The sequence below is a fragment of the Xenopus laevis genome, chromosome 6L (assembly GCF_017654675.1).
Source record: "Xenopus laevis strain J_2021 chromosome 6L, Xenopus_laevis_v10.1, whole genome shotgun sequence".
Lineage (NCBI taxonomy): Eukaryota > Metazoa > Chordata > Amphibia > Anura > Pipidae > Xenopus > Xenopus laevis.
The window spans coordinates 63,687,486-63,709,410 of NC_054381.1; the positions used below are offsets into that span (position 1 = coordinate 63,687,486).

The following is a 21,925-nucleotide window of genomic DNA, read 5'->3' on the forward strand; positions in this document are numbered from 1 at the left end:
ATCTGGCCATGAATCATGCCATAATAAACGCCATAAAACAAGGCTATTTTATAGCATAAATATTTGCAAACTTAATTTGTTGGCAGAAAACTCACAACTTGCTAAAATTACCGCTAACGTAAGCTGGTTTGTTAATGTAGTTACCGCAAGTGATTACAATGACTTCTGAGCGCATCGCTGTTTAGTAAACTTAGTCACTACGAATATTGTGGCAGAAAAATATACGCAGCAATAACATGCAGAAACTTAAAGTCAAATTTACCGCACTTTAGTAAACGGACCCCCTTATCACAACTTCTTAACACAGGATTATGAGGAAGAAACGTTTTATCCATACCTATTCTAGTTCAAGCTGGAGGGGGGGGGGTTTCTTTTTAAATTTTCCCTATGCCTGTAGCCCTTTGGGGGATCACCAATAGTGTTTGGTATTGGAAGGCGGCTTCAAGTTCATAAACAAACTGCTCTAAATTGATTGCATTAAAGGGGATGTTCACCTTCTAGCAATTCAGCTACTTCTCCAAAAATGAAAGATTTCTTTCAATTGCTTTCTATTTTTAACCAATTTTTAATATTGAAAACAGTAACAAATAGAACATGGAAAACAATTAAAAAAAAAAAAAGTATTTCTGGGGAACAATATGAAAACAACTGAACAGAAAGAAAAGTGTTTTGAAGGTGAACAACCCTTTTTAATGCAACAAGCTGGTTTCATTCATTCTACTGTTATTTGGAAAATGCAATAACTTCTGCAATTATTTTGCTATTGTACTACATAAATTCTAAGTAAATGGTGAAAAATAAAAAAAAAATAAAACAAACTTACCACAGGATTTTTAAAAAATTCATATTTTGCATAATTCTTTCTGAACAGAAACTTGCTTTCGCTTGACATCATGGATTGTACTTGGACTACCATTTCATGATCTTCTAGGCATCTTTCTAGAATATAAGAAATAAGGAGTGAACATGTGGATTGAAGTAGTTGCATTTTGCTGCATTTAAAAGAAAAAAGTTAAAAGAAGTGACCTGAGAATTTGCAAAGTCAAAATTTTTTATAATATGATGCAAATGATTTGCCAGTAAGAATTTATTCCAGCTCAGATTACATCTGAAACATGGCAGCATTTATCAATTGCTACTAGTAGTTTAGGCCTTATGCATATTGTGATCACAAGTGCAATCCCACAGCCCCAGATCATAGTAAACCAGTTGACTACTCAGATTAAACTAACCCTGTTAACAAGTACAGTTATGCGGATTGTTGGAATCGGGTTCATAATTGAAATTTGATAAACGTTACAAGCTCTTCCTGTCCCCATGTAACTTTTCTCAGACTTTAAAAAAAATGCTCAAATGTTTAATTAACAGTGATCTATTAATGTACCATTATGAACAGACAATACAATGTGACTTGATGGGATTGCATTTATATCCATTAATACACATAAGTGCTTAATTTGTACTAAAAACAAATGCCTAAAATTATTTAATTTTCAAATCTGACATGGGGCTAGACATACTGTATTGTCAGTTTCCCAGGTGCCCCCAGTCATGTGACTTGTGATAAACTTCAGTCACTCTTTACTGCTGTATTCCAAGTTGCAGTGATATCACCCCCCTCCAGGAGCCCTTTAGCAGAAAAATGGGAAGGTAACCAGATAACAGCTCCCTGTAGCACTCAATAGTAAAAATCCATATCCCACTGTGACTCCTTCAGTTACATGGAGTAGGAGAAACAATAGCCAGTCAGAAAACCGTTCCATAGTGCAGCACTGGCTCCTTCTGAAAGCACATGACCAGACAAAGTGACCTGATATAGTTGTCTACACACCAATATTGCAACTATATAAACTTTATACTTGTTTGGTTAGGAATGACATTTTTTATGGTAGAGTGAATTATTAACAGTGTAAACAGTAATTTAGGAATACAAAGTACACCATAAAAATCACAACAGAATCCCTTTAAGGGAAAATACACCAAAAACTTTTCAATGTACATGTTTTACAAAGCAGTAAACAGCACCAATATAAAAAATAAATCACATACTAGTAATTTGCCAAGGTTTTTTGTATTTTTTGGGAAATCCTAGGGCTCCAAGGGATAGTTTGCCTTTCAGTTAATTTTTACTATGTTGGCCAATTCTTATCAACCGTTCAATTGGTTTTAATTTTGATAAGCTGTACTACCCACACCCAAAGATACTTACATACTTCCACACATTTCAGCTCTGTATGGGGTAGATGCACTAGGGAAATATGCCTGTTCAATGGCCTAAAGGTGGCCATGGATGTTAAGATTTTTAAAATAATTTTTCGTTATAGGACCTGAATAATCATTTAAATGCACAATATGTCCAAAAAACAACCATTTAAAGTGATATTGTCTAAGTTGAAGATAGAAAACTGAGGGCCCTGCAAACAAAAGGACAATGGCTAAATTTCACTGTGACCAAGAAAAATTTCTAACCTGACTGATCCATTTGCTGAATGATATTGGACAAAAATCATGAGATACATGATCGTTCGGTGCCCCACTAACCTCACGATAATTTGACAGATTTGTCAGATTGCACGAAAATTGGTTGAAGAACCATTTAAACAGTTTATGGTCACCTTACGAGTAAGCTTCTGCCAATTTACTTGTATCCCTGGATCTTACTAAATTATTTATTTAACTACCTTAAGAAGGGCCCCAAGTAGTGTTACCACCTTTCTGGGAAAAGATACCGGCCTTCCTATATTCTATTTTCCCTATTAATAACATTGGGATCAACCATCATTTTTACCGGCGAGGCCGGTAAAATACCGACCAAGGGACTGTCCCACCAAGGCATCATTTGATTATAGGGACACCTGCCATTCTGTCCCCCCCCCCCCCCAAAGTGCAGTCATGAGATCTCTGGGCTTGTGTGTATTAATGTTGCTAAGAAATAGGTAGGGAGACAGCAGGCATCCCTGTCTCATACCCAGTCTGGTACCCCTACCTAGCATCAAGGGCTCAAAGACCAGTTTATTTGTGTAAATTCTAGCAGGACTATCATATAGCAACCTTATTTCTTTTTTAAGACTCCTAATTGACTGCAGCTTGGAAAGATACTATGTCCAATAGTCTTAGATAATGTCTGATCTCATGTGTTTTTTCTGAACGTTATTCAGTAGAGCATTACAGAAACACTGGCATTAGGGCATATTTTGGAGTAAAAAAAATTGCAAAATTCCTATGACTGTATTTAATAATGATTAAATAGATTAACCTTTTTGTCAACATCAACTTTTGCATAGTTTTGCAATCTGTCCTGCAGTTTTCTTACCAATGGGACAGCACAAAGTGAGAAGAATTAAAAACCATTCAAGAATAGCTCAGTATCCCCATGCTCCACTTAAAATCCATTTTAAATGTATTCCCTGGCACAAAATTATATACAGTGCTACAGGGCTTGCTGGCTTTAATCAATAGTGACAGTCAATGATCAGGAGGAGTCAGCATTCTAGATAATATATCATTAGCACAAATTAGCTTTGCTGCAATTTATATATTTGTAATGCCTGCATTATAAGCATTAAACATGAAAAATCTGATGAAAATCTTGAATATCTGTACCCTCTAGTACTCTTTCACTCCAAGGCAATTTGGCCAGACAAATACTGCCAGACCATTTTGCGCTCTTTCACTTTAGGTACCTTTCCTGGGGGGGGGGGGTCTTTTAGTTTACTCAGGAAAACAACATTTTTTTCAGGACAACCTAAACTTTCAAAATATGTTGGAATTTTGGTGCATGAGAACACAGATTTGGATAGTTATAGGTCTCCTAAATGTACCAATAACAAATATATATAGTTCTATGGTGATTTCTCACTTGTATAGGTCAAAAACTCCAAGCAGTACACTACCAAATTTCCAAAGCTTCACTCCACAAAACTGCATACTTCTGATTTCAAGGCCAAACATTCCACCAATATTAGGTTTAGCCTGTTACCCTCTTTTACTGGAAAGAACGGATTATGACTGATCCAAAATGGGTAAATATATCTTTCTACTCTAAAATTGCAATGCTTTCCTAACGTTAACATTTTTTATAAAAATGTGTGAATTTTTTGAAAAAAGACCTAAAGCTTCCAGTGTACAGCATCATATCTCCCACATATAAGGTAATCAGATAAATCACCCTAAATAAGAAGACCAGGGGTCCACCAAATTGGGTATGCGTGTATTTCTACTCCAAAGCACCAAGTTGCAAAGCTTTGCTAAATGCGACTATTTTTATAACATTTCCGAGCTTTACAGCATCATATCTCACACATATCATTAGGTACCAAGGTAAACACCCTAAATATAAACACCAGGGGCCACTGAACAGTTTGATTCTCAATGTGTATCGGTTTACCCAAGTATGTGGCATATAGAGGCCCCAAAATAAAGACGCCTTATACAGCAAAATCAACACATTTACAGCCTTTTTATGACATTTCTGAAAATAGACTAAAAAATATTTATAGCATTTATCTCACACAATTTCTTACATACAATGGGAAACTACGCTAAATATGAATGCCAAGGGTCTACCGAACAGTTTGGTGCCTAATATGCATAGATATACCAAAGCAGGTGGCATGTGCTAATGTGCGGTCCGGACCCCAAATTAAAATAGTGCACATGAATTTTCTTGGCTGCCAATTCCCCCAGAACAAAGACCCTTGAAAACCATATATTTATAAGTAAACATTCTGACAAATCCAAAATGGGTAATCATGTTTTTGTACTTTAAACTACCACACTGCAAAGCTATGATAAAGGCAGCATTCTTATGACATTTCTGAATGTCGCCTAAAAATATTGCAATTTGCACACAATTTCTTACATACAATTGGAAAATACCATATATATGAATGCTAAGGGTCTACTGAAGTTTGATGCCCAATATATGCATAGATATACCAAAGCAGCTGGCACGTGTGGACCCTGAATAAAAATGGTGCATATGAATTTTCTTTGCTGCCAATTTGCCTTCTGTGAACAAAGTCCACTGATTGCGTATTATATGCCACAAGACCCCCTAACAGTACAAAGACCCGCAAAAAACATTTATTTTTTTGGAAGTACAAAAAGACACAAACAAAAAAAAAATAAAGGAACAATAATAAAAACACAATAAAATCACAAAAATCAAATACAATTAGGCAATTCAATAAAATAACAAAATAGCTGACCCGTCAGCGTGGTAAGCCGTCAGAATTCTTTATCCAAACATGCTGTGAAATCAACCGTTTTTAGAGGAATAAGAGGCAAAATGATAAAATGAAAAACTAAACAGGTGTGTACAGCTGTGTAAATGTGTGTGTATGTGAGTGAGTAAATATGTGCAAGCAGCAAGAGTGTACAAAAGAAAAAAAAAAGCCTGAAAAAAAAAAAAGCTACCTAGTGTGTGTAAATGTATGTATGTGCAAAGAAAGGGTGCTAACCGTTTCTGTGCGCAGGAGGACCTTTGGCAACTTTGAGCGTCTCAGGATCACAAAGCAGGAAGTGAGTGGGCGGTGCTGGGAGCACTGGAAGTTGGGTCCTGCGATGATCCAGATGAAAAACAGGTGACAGCCCCATTTACCTGTGGCCTAGGGGGTTGGGGGCCCATCCAATTAGTTGCACCACGTGCTTGGCAGTCAAGAGCATTTTCCTGTCAGCACGTAGTACCTATGTGCTTGGCAGTTAAAGGGTTTAAGGTATAAAATGTTCCTCCCTAACAAGTTTTCAGCTTTTATGAGGAATGATCTGTTTTTTTCTTGACCTAAAAATCAAAGGGCACATTTGATATGGATTAATTCTAGTACAGGTAGGTATTGCTCTGTTTTAGCTGCCCGTTCTATAATAGATCAATTTAAAAAATAAAAAAACCTGTGCTCAATACAATGGATTTAGTTCGTACAAGGCAGGAATCGGGTCAAATGCCATTCATGGCTCTCTACAGAACTATAATTAGAAATTGTTTACCTGCTCAATCGATAAAAACTTAAATTGAAAAAAATGCTTTCACTTTTATGACATTACTCCTCCATTAACTTTTGGATTACTGTTACTGATGGCTGTTATGGATTACTACCCCTAGGCCAAAAGTCTATTAAACTCCCCCTAAATATGTTTAGCTTGTTAACACCTCTGACTGACTCCCCTTCACTTACAGAGTATAAATTCTATTTTTCCTATGTGCACTACGTTTAACAAGCTGGAGTGGCACTATTTATCATTGCTATTCTTTATTGATACAGCATCAACATATCTGAAAGCATTTTACAGAGATTATACGCCATTTACAACAGTGGATTTTACAATCAAAGATTTTTTTATCGCATTCCTTCATACATCCCTCTCACTGAACAAAAGGACCACGATTTATACTAAGGCTTTCCTGTTTTAACATAGTCGGAAAATGTTATGGTAATTTTTAAAACCTTTAGGAAGATGAAAGTGTGTGTAATCTTTTTAAAGAGATATCCTCAGTTCCTTCCTCTCAGATTAATATTATGGTCTCTAAAGCTGTATAATTAGATTTAAATTGGTTTAATCCGTATATACTCGAGTATAAGCCGAGTTTTTCAGCACCCAAAATGTGCTGAAAAAGTTTACCTCGGCTTATACTCGAGTCAGTACAAGCAGCAGACAAGTGATCGCTAAAGCAAATGCGCAGAAGTAAGCACGATTATTTACCTGGCCTCATCACGTCCCCCCTCCCTAGTTCCCACGTCACTGGATACTGAAGGAGAGAGACGGCTGACCATCCCTGCCTGCGTCCCCTCCCACATTCTTCCCTATGTGCGTGAATGCAGGCTCAGAGGCACGGGTGATCCCATTTATGTGCAGGGGAGGGAGCTTTCCTCCTCTCTCACTCGCTGCCCTGTCAGCAATAAGGGCTGCTGTTGTAAATCAACGTTTTCCGGAGCCGGCAGGCTCCATACATTGATAGTGCTTAAGCTAAATATATGCAGGAAACCAAGAGAACTCTGATGTAAATAAGAGAAGCCCCCCTTTTACATAACCATATAGTTTGTTCTCCTGGATGTGATTTCCTTCCTGGATTTTTTGCGGTCCCTGGGAAAACGAAAAAGTAGGTTTTACTATATGATAATTTTAAAATTCTATCCTGTGCCTGAAATAATCTAGCCAAGGTATTTAAAAACTGTGAGGGGTTTATAAAGGTCACCAAACAAGCAGATCGGAGTCTAATTTGCACGCCACGGGCAATCGCATTTATGTGCAGGGGAGGAAGTTTTCCTCCTCTCTCACTAGCTGACCTGTCGGCAATAAGGGCTGCTGCTGTTGTAAATCAAATGTATTCCGGAGCTGGCAGGGCCCTTCCTGCTCTCTCTCACCGCTCTGCCAGTATCCATGTGGTGAACTCCCTGTCGCATCAGAGAAAGTACAGGGATAGCAACTTGCACTAACAGTGAATGTGAGGTAGCGAATGCTTGAGAGATGAGTGGAGTGCCTGGTCTATGATGTGAACTACAACTCCCACCACTCTGCTCTGCCATCCTGCAGCACTGATCCCTGGCAGCATTATTTTCCCATCTCACATAAGTCATAGTACAGCAGAGCACATCTGCTGAAATGATTGCCTGCACTTCCCCCCCCTTAGCTATCTGTATAACAGAGCTTTCCTATCCCAGTTGCTGCACAGATCCCCATTGTAAGCTGCAGTCCTGTCCTGCTCTATGGCAGCTGCGATTCAATGTCCTGCTCTATGGCAGCTGCGAGTCAATAAGTTTTCCCAGTTTTTGTAGGTAAATTTAGGTACCTCGGCTTATACTCGGGTCGGCTTATACTCGAGTATATACGGTAGCCAATGACTGTGGACGTCTAAAGCCATTTATGCACAGTTTAATAGAGACTAGGATTGCTTCAGTTATTACTTAGAAATATCCCGCAGTTAAGGTTTTGGGTATTTTAATCGAGCATGTGCTACAGAATGTGGTTCGATCATTTACAGAGCATAATCTATGTACTATGGGAGATTCCTACTTAAGTACTTTACTGGAAACATTGGTATAAGCAAGCCTTCGATAAACAAAAGGTTGTCCATTCTACAATTCCCATTGGTCCTATACAAATCTATATTGTATTACTCTATTAGACTAGACTAGTATACCTAGAATACTGCTAATCTTTATATACTAGAAACCTTTTTTATTTTTTTAAGATAACATGTAACTTTTATTGTATTTATTGGAACATCTTGCTAATAATGTAGGGATATAACAAAAGCCAATTTCCTAACTACCCTACTAAACTTTTTTCATCATTTTTCATAATGCCTTTCTGAGCTGCATATTTATTGCAGTAAATATATACGACCTAAAAGTCACTTTACAAAATATTGTACTGATATACAGGTATATATTAGGGATGCACCAGAACCATTATTTTGGATTCGGCCGAAGCCCCAAATCCTTCGCGAAAGATTCGGCCGAATACCGAACCCTAAATTTGCATATGCTAATTAGGAGTGAGAATGGAAAAACATTTTTACTTCCTTGTTTTGTGACAAAAAGTCATGTGATTTCCCTATATATTATGGGAAATGGTGCGTAGACCCAATGAATTGAGAGTCAATCAACTCTGCTCATATATAAAAATCTTCCAACAGGGTCGCACTGTCTTATGTTAAAACTTAGCATTTATTTCAAACGCAGTAAAAGTATATCTACAGTTCATGTGTGATCATGCATTGTATGCCATATAGCAGACTTACCTGTACAGAGTATAGTAGCAGCAACGTTTCGGAAACATAACGTCCCCTTTCTCAAGCCAGTCTGTCGTAGCCCGCAATCAAGCAACCATTTTTCAGCGTAAAGACGGAAGTGACGGGAATGATGTAGCCGGTCACCGTGGTTACGCGCCTCCAATAGAGGTGCACAAACACGGAAGCGGCCACGTACATCCACGTCATCATAGCTATCCCAGCGTTACCTAGCAACCGTCAAAGACGATATATATGCAATCAATAGAATACAGAGGCAAAATTGTAAATTGATAACCCTAACAGTAGATATACAAATTAAGTCACAGCTGCAATGGTATATTTCTTCATAAGAATAGATCTAGATCAAAATCACGATTTAACCCTTTAGGGTACAATGTATTCAGTCTGTCTATCTACTGAACCTCAGTTTTCTTAAGTATCAAAACGCGATCACCACCTCTCTTCGGTGGTGGGATATCTCGGATCACCCTAAACTTTAGATCATCCAAAGAATGTCCTGCATCTATACAATGCCTGGATACAGGTAAAGATTTATTTTTTGTGTTAATGGTTGATCTATGTTGGGAAAACCCTATCCCTCACTTTTTGGGTGGTCTCCCCAACATAGATCAAACCACATGGACATACCAGCATGTATACCACAAAATTCGTTTCACATGTATGGTAACCCCGTATTTTGTATGTTCTCTTATTCATTGAATCGCTAAACTCTGGTCCAACCAGTACGTACCTGCATTGTGCGCAGCCCTTACATTTGTACATACCTTCCTTTTTTGGGCCTAAGAAGGTTTCTTTCTTGGGAGGTGGTCTATTTCTGCTCGTAGTATCTTACTACCTATGGTTGTTCCCTTACGGTATGACATCATTGGCACTTGTTGGAATTCAGGTATAATGGATGCCATATTGTGCACTATTATGTAACAGGCTCTTCACTGATGCTAAACCCTCAACATGGGGTATTGATGTATAAAGGCTGGTCACATCAAGTGTGGCCAACCACAACTCTCCATCCTCCTGTTGTATGTTTGAGAGTTTACCTAAGAAATCTCCAGTATCACGGATGTAAGATTTTGTTTGATGCATCAAAGGACTCAATACTTGATCCAATACTTCTGCCGCTCACACTTGAGCTGAAAAATGGTTGCTTGATTGTGGGCTACGACAGAGACTGGCTTGAGAAAGCGGACGTGATGTTTCCGAAACGTTGCTGCTACTATACTCTGTACAGGTAAGTCTGCTATATGGCATACAATGCATGATCGCACATGAACTGTATATATGCTTTTACTGCTTTTGAAATAAATGCTAAGTTTTAACATAAGAGAGTGCGACCCTGTTGGTGTATATATACACACACACAATAAAAGAACTTTGAATTTTGCACATAATGGAGTGCGGATCTTTTCATTAAGATTATATGCAACACTTTGGATCCAGCACCCAGATTTGATTGAAAGATTCAGGATTGGAGTGTGGCTGCCACAAATTGATTTTATATATATATATATATATATATATATATATATATATATATATATATATATATATATATATATATATATATATATATATATATATATATATTGCCTGTGACCTTATTGCAAAGAGCGTTTGATAAAACAACGAAAACCTTTAAATGTAGGAAACAAAGTAAATGGGCCAATCAGGAATGTGGAATCAGATGACAGAATGAACAGTGATAAAGCAGTTTTATTCCCCTTGATCATCCTCTTTAATAATCCCCTACCTAATCCTAGGTGAGGGTGGTGCTCCACTAGCGTCCAGCTGTTATCATCCACACAATGACTTTGGTAAACCAGTAGCTGGCAGAAGTCCCTGGCTGTCATGTCTGATAGAATCTCCACCACTTTGCTTGTCCCATCTTCACTAAAGACTTTAACCACCTGTAACATAAAGGATACACTTAATAGCCTTATGTTCTATTACAGTCATGTATCAACCATGCTGCCAACTTGCCTCCCGATGCCACAATATTAGGAATATAGATAAAGGAAATATGATGATCACTCAAGTGTCAACAAACCTTTTAAAACGAATTATATACTTGTTGGTAATTAAATTTTTTGTATAAAAACTATGATCGTATCAAACAACAAAGTTATGTTTTTAAGGCTATGTATGTTAAACAGAGAATGACACTAAAAATATAAATGTGCATCACTAATATATAGATTTAGACAGACACATACATTAGTAGGCTTGACAACACAAAGATGACAAAATAAGAAAAGACTAAAAAGGTGCAGACACTGATTTATAGTGCAATGAAAGTAGACCAGAATTACAATGTTATATACACAAAAAAATTAAGTATTTGGGAAACAATATTACTTTATTTCTTTTAGTGGCATTTAAGTATCATGGTCTACATTACAATTCATAAACTATTTTTACATTTTCCCTGTAGCATAAATACAGGATACTATGTTCACGGACAATGAGCAGGCAAAAAACCCAGTATATACAGAATAAAACCTGTACTCTAACAATAAAGCAGCCACCTATGGATCTCTATCTTCTGTAACATCACGCAGACACATGTAGAATTTATACATTTATATTTGTTACATACACATATAATGTATGTGAAAAAATGATCGCAGCCTTGTGGGCACGCACATATACAAATTCGTTTACATAGCTACAATTACAAACAATGTAGAAATATTACTTAGACCAACGTCCTATTATAAAACATGCATGTATGTATGTATGCACAAAATGGAAAAAAAGCATTATGATCCTGATGTAGGCTAGTATGCGTTATGTACTGGAGCATGCATATCCAAGTATGCATAGCAATGCCCAAACACAGGCTGCATTAATGCACCATTAATAGATATATGCACACAGAATATGCATGCATGATCAAGTGCATAACTAAGGAACACAAAGGATAACAAAAACTAATGAGTAAACCATCATAATTCAGTATGGAAAATCTTACCTCTACTGCACGTAAAAGGCAGCAGTCAGGAGAACAAGATGGCATTTTTAAGTCTAGCTTGCCTCTTGAAAGAGTTTTTTTTTTTCCTCTCTGCTTTCCAAGCCCCTTTTGCAGACTAAGCTGCACTCTCAGGGTGGAATATACAGTGTGAACGGATTACTGTACCGTACCTGTCACGTAGCCAGTCTTACATGGCACTGTTCCTGGGGAAAGGCAGGCAACTCGTCCAGAGCTCCTCTCAAAGGGTTACACAGTCAATCTTTTAGGTAGTGAATCAAACCACATTTTGCAGACCAATCGTAGGTCTCCTCTGACTGATGTAATCATTTCCCACACACTCTTGCCGACTTCCAATTTTTTCTTCCAAGCAGTTATACAAAAAAGAAAAAAATAATCCCACCCCAGAGAAAATTATCTGTTTTATGACCACCCACATGTTAATATCCAAAACCCTAAAGATAAAAAAAAAAGTTCAAAGAAAAAAAAAGGGAGGAGGCAAAAGCTTCTCTGCCAAAAGCATGCATGTACTCAGAATCTGGACTGCTGAGCCAAACTGCTAACACAATAGCCTTGCCTGGAAGCAGCTGATGTCATCCACATGCAACTTAAGCTCTCAAACTTCTAGTATGCTAAATAACTTCCCTTTCCCAAATGGGAAGCCTCACTCTGGATGCTCCTTCCAAAACATTTTCCTTTCACAAATGTACGTTTGTTATTAAAAGCGGCTTCCTAGAACGTTTTTAGTTGCTTGCCTATAAAGAACCAGGCTTGGTTACTGGAATTAAAGATATAGTCCCTGCTGAATAGGCAGCTTCTTTTAATTCTGCACAGTGTGACACAGGATTATTTAAAGGGGGTGGGGAAACAGACACACATTAGTGCTGTTTAACAATTGCATTGTAGAATATTTTGTTCTCACAAAGCACAACGTGTATGGATGTTAATCACATGCATTTTTCTAACTAAATGCAAGCAGGTGTGATTTACTTCTTTTATTTATCTTAAGTGACAGGCTGATTTACTAATAAAGATGTTAAATTGCACCAGGGCAGTTACCAATAGCAACCAAATAGATCTGTGCTTTTGATTTGTCACTTTTAGTTGCCCAAACTGAATTATTGGTTGCTATTGGTTACTGAACTGGTGCAATGTAGCACCCAGTTTACTAACCAGCCCAATCATTTTTATGCAAAAAATGTCTTAATATAATTATCAAAGGGGAAAGGACGCAGTTTACGACAACTGTCCTGTGTCGGCATAACGACTGGATTTTCTGGGCATAACACAATGGACTCCCGGCTAAACAACTGCAAAAGACTAGTCTCATTTTGACAGCCTTCCCCTCAAAGTAGCAACCAAACTTTATAAGCTTTTAAAGTGGACCTGTCACCCAGATATAAAAATCTGTATAATAAATGTAATTTTCAAATAAACATGAAATCCAAATTCTTTTTTTTATTAAAGCATTCATAGCTGTTGTAAACTCATTTAAAAATCTCAGCTGTCAATCAAATATTGTCTGCCCCTCCTCTATGCCTTAGGCGGGAGAAACTATTTCTTTCACTTTCCATTCAGCACTTCCTAGATGTCACTGCTCTCCACACATTCCCCCGTTCTCTTTACCATTTAATTGTGTAGCCAGCGCATGGCGATGGACATCAGGTCCCCCATTATGGTGCACAAACAGGATTCTGAGATAATGCAAGACTTGTCTTAATAACAGTGTCCACAAAATGGCTCCTGCCTGCTTGCCATAATTATGAATTCCCAGACCAAATGAAACAATATTCAAATAACTTATATAGTGTAATTAAAGTTTATTTTGCTTGACAAACGTGAAAATAGGATTTGTAATAATTTTCTTCAGGTGACAGGTCCCCTTTAAAGTAAAAAGGAAGCAGCTGCCAACACTAAAACATATTACCGAAAGGGGCACCTCCAGGAAAATGGCATTCAGGGCTGACTTTGGATGATTTTCAAATTTGGGATTTAAAGGGGTTGTTCACCTTCAAAAACTTTTTTCAATTCAGTTGTTTTTAGATTGTTCCCTAGAAATAAAGACTTTTTTTCAATTACTTTACATTATTTTTTTTTACAGATTTTTCAAAATCCAAGTTTAAAGTTGAATGTTCATGTCTCTGGTGTTTGAGTCTGGCAGCTCAGTAATTCAGGTGCAGACTCTGAACGGTTACTACATTTCTCAGCAGCATCTCTGGAGCATTAGCAACTATTGTATCAAGTCTAACAGCTGCCTTTAAAGAAACTCAGAGATTCTGCTAAACAGGGATAAAGAAAAGAAATGTATCAACTAAATTTATCAATTTAGAACAGTTTACAGGATCGGTGACCTCCCAGAGCTGCTTCAGAAGGTGAAAAATTACACTTTACACTTCAATATTAGAAAAACGGTCACACATAAAAAATAGAAAGCCATTGGAAAAAGTCGTTATTTCTGGTGGTCTATCTGAAACCAACTACTTGTTTGAAGGTGAACAACCCCTTTAATTTGCTGTGTGACCAAGGTGCAGATTTATCAAGGGTCGAATTTCGAGTTTATGGGAGTTTCTAAAAACTGAAACAGGATAGAGCGTTCGCACACCCACGGCAGTCCTTGGCGATCTTGACCTTGTTTTGTTGTCAAGATAAAAAATGCCGTTTACACCAACGTGAATGTTTTTGGATATGGCGACTCCAAACTAGGTGTCCCAAGGGCCTAAATGTGGAGTATAATCTTTCTTGTTTTTTGTAGAATTTTTTATGAAAAATTTTTTATGAAATCTTCATAGAAATTTTATGAAATTTTTTATGGAAATTTTTCATAGAAATTGTTTAAATATGCTCCTAGATAATGTCCTGCGGTACTGTATTCACAGTTACAAATTTAATTTGCAAACAAGTTTTTACAGAACTGGAATGATGGATTTTTAAATACAATTATCTGTATACTTAACAGTGTTTCTTTCTCTTAACAGATAAGAACTTGCTTATGAGTATCATCCAGGGATAGATAGAGTATCTTCTGAATATGTACAGGGTGAGTTATTAAGTAACGGTTGGCTTACCATATTTTGCTACTTTTGTCCTTCATAACACTGTTGCTAAGTAGTATCCTTTTACAGAATAATAACTGTAGCTGCGTTATATTGTTGCACCTTATCTAACAAACTTTCTCAGTATGATTTTTGAACTTTTACTTCTGGATTACACACGCTTTTTAACCCGAATGGATTCGGATCATCACAATAACTTTTTTATGGACTAATTTATGATAATGGATTTTATGGACACGATTTTACACAATGATATTGCACAATTGAGGAGATTTGTGGACTGCTATGTTTTTATATGCTTATATTGGTTCACACTTGCTAAGAAAAAACACTTCTGTCAATAATTTATGTAAATTGATTAATTGTTTCACCTATATATATCCTGTTCACTAATGATTCCGTATGCTTGAGAAAGGGGCGTGACCCCGAAACGTTGCACATTCCGCACTTTTTGAATTAAAGCAAGGTTTACCTGCTGCAAATGCTTTGTGTGCCAGTATCTTCCTTTTCCTGAGTTTCTAAAAACTCCCATCAACTCAAAATCCGAAAAAAACCAAAAAAATTATTTAAATTTATTTTAAAAAAAACAAACGATTTTTAAAAAAAAAACAAAAAAAAACGGTTGAATAGGATAGAGCTGTAAATTCGAATCAAATTTTTTTCTGTAAAAGTCCACCAAATGACTGATGATTATAGGAGGTCCCCCACAGGCTAAAACACAATTTCGGCAGGTTTTAGATGGCGAATAGTTGTATTTGAATTCTTAAAGGTTCAGTACACGATACATTTCAAAATTCTAATTTAGAATTTTTTTTAATTCAAATCGAATTTGGACTAAAATAATAAATAAAATATAAACTTGAAAATTCGAATTTTTAAATTCGAATTTTAATTGTTTGAAACACTGAAAATGAAAGAAGATATAATTACAAAGATGCATCAAATATATATCTTGCCTGACTATCATTCTTTTTCTGCCAGGACCACTGACTTTGGCAATGACCTACTATATTGAGTCAGAAAAGGCAAATGACTTGCATACAGTAAATACAAGGTATTTGCAAAGTTGCTTAGAACATAGAAACAATAGAAATGTAGATATCTGGCTTACATTTTTCAAGGAATAAATATTGATATTTAATCAATACTGATCAAGCCCTCTGGAAAAATTCTTTAAAACTAAAAAAACTCACACAACATTGCCTAACCATAACCAAACATACATAACCTATACAGTACATAGCTAACCTATTATGGGATTAGATACCAAAGACTAATAGATGTCCAACTGATCGGTCCCCTGGAAGGCCCTGACAAAGTTAAATAACTGCTTTGATCAAATTCCTAGTATGATCTGATGGATTACATTGAAATTCCTTTCTTGATACAGATTTCAAAACTTCTTATTGAATGAGGAATGGAAGTTCTTTAATAAAAGCAATAAAAAGCAGGGCACAAAAACATGTGTACCATTGTTTCGGTATGCTTGGATGTTTCCAAATTTAGAATTTTACAAACCATCAGACACTATTACTGAAGAAGCAATGTTGCTTGTACTCGGACCTCAAACATAAAGGGCACAGAATGCTATTGTTGTGCCTAATTTTCAAAATGAGACCATTGTGCAGCGATGTAATTGGGATCTAAAAATGTGAAGTAGGTTTTATACTGTTTATATCTAATTTTTTTTTTAAAAAAAGGGAAAAAATAAAAAAATTTAAAAAAAAGTATGTATTTTATCGCATGTGGTTGCTTCCATCGCACCTAAACAATTCTAAAACCTCATAGGCTGTATATATTAGCTATACATAACAACAATCTCTGTTTCTCTCTCAAGCAGACTTACTGGCACATAGTTAAAGAGGAAACAAGTAATCATATACAATGAATATAAACATAAATAATATACTACTTGAAGTATAGGATCTATTATCCAAAATACTTGTGATCAGGGGCCTTCCAGATATCCCAACAGGATTGTTTTGCAACAATTTGGATTTAGATATGGTTTTGGATGAGTGAATAATTCCCAATGTTGTCATCTAATAACATGACAACCAAGCCAGCAAGTGACTGGTTATCATTGCCATCATACAGTGTCGGACTGGCCCATAGGGATACCAGGAAAAGTCCTGGTTGGCCCAGGTGTCAGTGGGCCCTCATGCTGCTAAATATTTGGCCTATTTCATGGCCATTCCCTATTTCTATGAGAACAAAGAGGCTAAATAGATGGAATAATAGGTTATAGGATGCATAACTAAAGAGACTAGCAGAATAGAGGAGGTTGAGTGAGGAGAGGAAGAACAATAGTACGGAGAGTGGGCCCCTGGCCTACATTTTCTTGGTCGGCCCCTGGTCTAAGGTTTTCTGGTGGGCCCCTGGTGTCCCAGTCCAACACTGCCATCATATTTTTTTAGTAAATTGGAGAATCCATAAATTGATTCTGAACCATTCACACAGGAATGCAATATTTATGTCTGTGCTCACATGTGGTAATTTACAACCTCAAAATACATGCTTTGAGGAAGGCAATCCTGTCAAGAGGACAAATACAAAGAGCAGTTGGGGGGGACTGTACTGCAGACAAATACAATCAATACTTACAGTGGCTAAACAAAGCAAACAAATCAGAACACTCATGCTGGACGTTAAGCGCACCCAGACAAAAATACTTCCCAATCATATCACGTCAGTTCATGTAAACAGATTATGACACTTTTTCCCAATGAAATAAAGGACGAGATATTTTGAAATGCACCAATGTGACATTTTATATCAAAGTTAAGTTGGATCCATCTGTAAAATGGCTGCAGTATTTTTCATTGTACAGTAAAGCTGGCTATACATGTAAAGATATGAATGTTCGGTGAGGTCAAGATTTAGCAAACTACTTCAATTATTATTTTTACACAGATGAAGTTGCATAAAATTTATATTAAGATTACAGATTAAGTGCAGACTGTTGAATACTCCAAACACAAAAGGTTTCCACACTGGAATATCAGGCACATACTAAGGCTAATAGCAAACTTGGCATTTTCTCCACACACAGCACTGAGAAGCTGATGGCATTCCAGGCAGTGCTTACTTTCATGGGTCAGTTTGGAGTGGATTTTTTTCACAGTCCTAGAATACACCATTTGTGCCATAAATCTAAGGCTAATGACACACCAGGCATTTTCTCTGCCAAAGTACTTCTTGTCTGAAAAAGATTTACAAGTAAACCATATCCAGAAGGGTTGAAAACTACTTGCATACCCTTTAAAATATGCCTATTGAAACAAATAATTTGCAAGTCACTAATAACATTCTTATTGAAAACTGTTAATTATTAAATGCTTATTCAGAGGAAGGTGAAAAGCCCCACCTAAAGCCATGTCCAATTTTCCTCAGAATGGTGAAATAATCCTTCCCGTCTCTATTTTAATTTCAGTAACTCTGTATTTTCTTCTTTGCTAAAAGGGCATCCAACCAATTTTTTAAGCCATGCAATGTATCTGCTAGTACAACCACTGCACAAAGAAAATTTTTATTTTTTTGCACCTTAAGATAGAACTTCTTTTCATTCATGTCAGTGGACACCTAACCTTGTGCCTGCTGGAACAATCTACTGGTAACAAAGAATCAAGAGATTTAATTGTATGGTCCCTTCATATTTATACCCAGTTATCATATTCTGCATCCTTTCTTTTAGATCCATACATAACCTCACTTTAGAATTTATCAGCTTAGTTGTTCTTATTTGGACTTAAGCTGGCCATAGACGCAAAGATTTTACCTCAATATCGGACGAACGATTGTATGTCCTCATCTCCCGACCTGCCACTAACCATTCAGACCAAATAAAGCAGTAAAAGAACAGATCAGCCAATGTTCTCACCCTACAGCAATCGTACAAAGGTTTATGTCCAACCAAGCTAGTGACAGTCTCCCACTGAAAATTGTCCGATCGGCAATACATGCAAAGATATGATCGGCAGTCGGCAGAAATTTTCTAACCTGTCTGATCGACTGAACGACCTATCGGCATGGCAAGATAAATGTCGGGACACTCCACACACGATCCGAAAATCGTACGGATCGAGGATTCGTAAGATCGAATCTGTGCGTCTATGGCCAGCTTTACTCTTTCAACAATATCTCGAGCATTGGAGATCAAAACTGCACTGCATGGGTACTGATGGCTCCTTACTATTAAAGAGAGAGAATTAACTATTCTGCAGCTAAGTTTATTATCACCAAATACCTCCGGGTCTTTCCACATCAAAGACTTGTCTTAGTCCAATTAAGGGTATAAGTGCCTTGCATATTTTTAAATCCCAAACACATAACCTTATGTCTGTCAACATTAAATCTCAACTGCTACTCATATTGCAAGCAGTCCAATCCCCTCTGCAAGGTTGACACATCTTGGATGGAACGGATTGGTCAGCAGAATTGTGTCTTGCTCCTTTTTTGTGTCCTAGACCCCTATTTTGTACACTGAAAAATTAAAAAAAAAAAAAATCACACTTGCTTTTTCAGAGAAATATTTCCATTCCATGGAACAACATTTGCAGTCATCTTTTTTGTTACTATTGATAGTCTTCGCATGTGAAGCAATCAGTTCCTCATTTTCTATTTTTGTCTTCTTGGAGAAGGATTTACATGCTTAAAAAGAAATGTCTGTCTCCTTTCCTTCTTAGAGTTTTAACCTTGAAAGCAGCAAGTAAGTTGCAGGTAAAATGTAGTCACTGTGTAAAATGTATAATGAAGCAATAGAATTGTTAATGAATCAGATGAAAGTTGATTACAGGACTGGCCAGACCAGGGATGACTGACGTAGTTGGCCAGCTTGAATATATTGCAATATATGGACAAGCAATCTCTTTTTTGTTTATAGGGTAAGGCATATTTAGTCGTTTAAGGCAGAAAATGTCTCAATGGCCTAAATACCGTATATACTCGAGTATAAGCCGAGTTTTTCAGCCAACAAAATATGCTGAAAAACTCTACCTCGGCTTATACTCGGGTCAAGCACAAAAACGGTCGCCGGCGTCTAAGAATAGTCGCCGGCATCCAAGAATAGTCGCCGGCGTCCAAGAATAGTCTCCAAGAATATTCGCCGGCATCCAAGAATGGTCACCGGCATCCAAAAACGAGACACCGCCACCTCCAATCGGAGCAGAAACCCTCAATTTTTTGATTGAAACTTACCAGAAGCTGCTGCATTTTTCACCCTCGGCTTATACTCGAGTCAATAAGCTTTCCCAGTTTTTGGAGGTAAAATTAGGTACCTCGGCTTATACTCGAGTATATACCTCGGCTTATACTCGGGACGGCTTATACTCGAGTATATACGGTATATTGATAATGGGTTGAGTGCAGAGGACTCTTGTATTTGTCTATATGTATTTTGTGGTCACAGCCTCATTGCACCCCCGCCTAATGGTTTTAAAAATTAGTGGTGAGCACAACTTCCCTTGTTTGTTATAGTTTATACAGGAGCAGTGACCAGCTCCATGTTGTAGCTCCCACCCTTTCCAGCTATAGTCAGCTGAAGGGATGCACCGAATCCCCTATTTTGGATTCGGCCGAACCTCCGAATCCTTTGTGAGTCGGCCGAATACCGAACCCGAATGCAAATTAGGGGTGGGAAGGGGAAAACATTTTTTACTTCCTTGTTTTGTGAAAAAAAGTCACATAAATTCCCTCCCTGCCCCTAATTTGCATATGCAAATTAGGATTAGGATTCATTTCGGCCAGGCAGAAGGATTTGGCCGAATCGGAATCCTGCTGAAAAAGGCTGAATCCTGGATTTGGTGCATCCCTAGTCAGGTGATCCCACTGGTGACCAATAAAAGGGCAGCCAAGTTTGGGTGTTTTAGCCTTAATGTTTCAAATGAAAGTTGATTGTAGGACTGGCCAGACCCGGGATGACTGACGTAGTAGGCCAGCTTGAATATATTGCAATATATGGACAAACAATCCCTGTTTTGTAAGTTATATTAAGTAGCTTAAAGGACATGTAAACCCCCTCCACAAAAATGTAATCAGTGAACAGCTTCTTTAAAATCTTTAAATAACTGCCACTCCGGTTGATAAAAGGTTAACAGTAAGGCTGCAGCATCCCTTAATCACTTAGAAATCCTTCTCCTCCTATAACTCTCTCAGCCCCCTTCCTCAGGAATTTGCTTTGGCTGTTGGCTAATGAGCATGCTCAGTTCTTTTCAGCTCAGATTACTAAACATCCTCCAGTCAATGAAGAGATTACTGGTTCCCACAGAAACTCTGCTCTAGCTGTCTGGTCCTATATTTTTTCTCCTAACCACTTCTCCTGAGCTCAGCTTAACCATTACAGTGCTCAACCGCAGCAGAACTTTTTATCAAAGTATGTTGTGCCTGTGTAAACCTGCATTCTGCATTACATGAACTTTACAGCATACATGTCCTGTTTGCAGATGTTAAAAAAATTAAGGGGGTTATTTACTAAAATCCAAATTTATCTCATTCATTTTTTATTAAACAAAACTCAACCAAACTCCTATCCACGATTTTGCCTTGTTTACAATTAAAATAATTTGGATAAATCGGATCGAGGAAAAATTAAAACCCAACCCCTGAAACCCCATAATTTTTTTGATTATAGGGCTAAACCCAGCACAAACCACGATATCTTCAAATTGGGTTAATCTGCCATTAAATAATACATAAGCTCGTCAGGTTTGAGATGGAGGATTTTTGGATATAGGTTTTTTGCAGCATCGGGGTATAATAAAGCTGGAAAAATTTGAGTTTGTTTTCCATGATAAATTAAGAGTTTTTGCCCAAAAAAGCCCAACCACAAAAAAAAAAAATCAAGTTTTAGTAAATAACCCCTTAGTGTTTATATTTATTAATAAAAAAATAAGGTTTAAATAAGAACTCATCTGTATAGCTCATAAGTACGGTAAAATAAGGGTCTGCTGTTCCATTTAAAATGTCTTATCTTAACTACACTGTGAATGAATATTGTCTGAAACTAGTCAGTGATCTGCATCTATGCTATTAGTAGTCTTTTTCCCAAACCATTTAATAAGACTGAAAATGTTCTTAAACATTTTTATGTAGGAAATAAATGATTTAAAAGCTAATGTGGTAGCTACAAGTCATGTTTGCATTGTTTAAAATTACACA

At 37.1% G+C, this 21,925-nt stretch overlaps 1 protein-coding gene across 6 annotated transcripts in view; it reads right to left on the reverse strand.

Moving 5' to 3' along the window:
- Positions 1-21,925, reverse strand: part of grb10.L (growth factor receptor bound protein 10 L homeolog) — a 136,023-nt gene that overhangs the window by 18,383 nt on the left and 95,715 nt on the right. For all 6 annotated transcript variants that reach the window (XM_018267563.2, XM_018267561.2, XM_018267562.2 and 3 more), the window contains 2 exons: positions 10,500-10,656; positions 824-939 (listed from right to left, as the gene is read on the reverse strand). In XM_018267563.2, the coding sequence (XP_018123052.1) occupies positions 824-939; positions 10,500-10,656 (273 nt within the window). The remainder of the gene's footprint in view (positions 1-823; positions 940-10,499; positions 10,657-21,925) is intronic.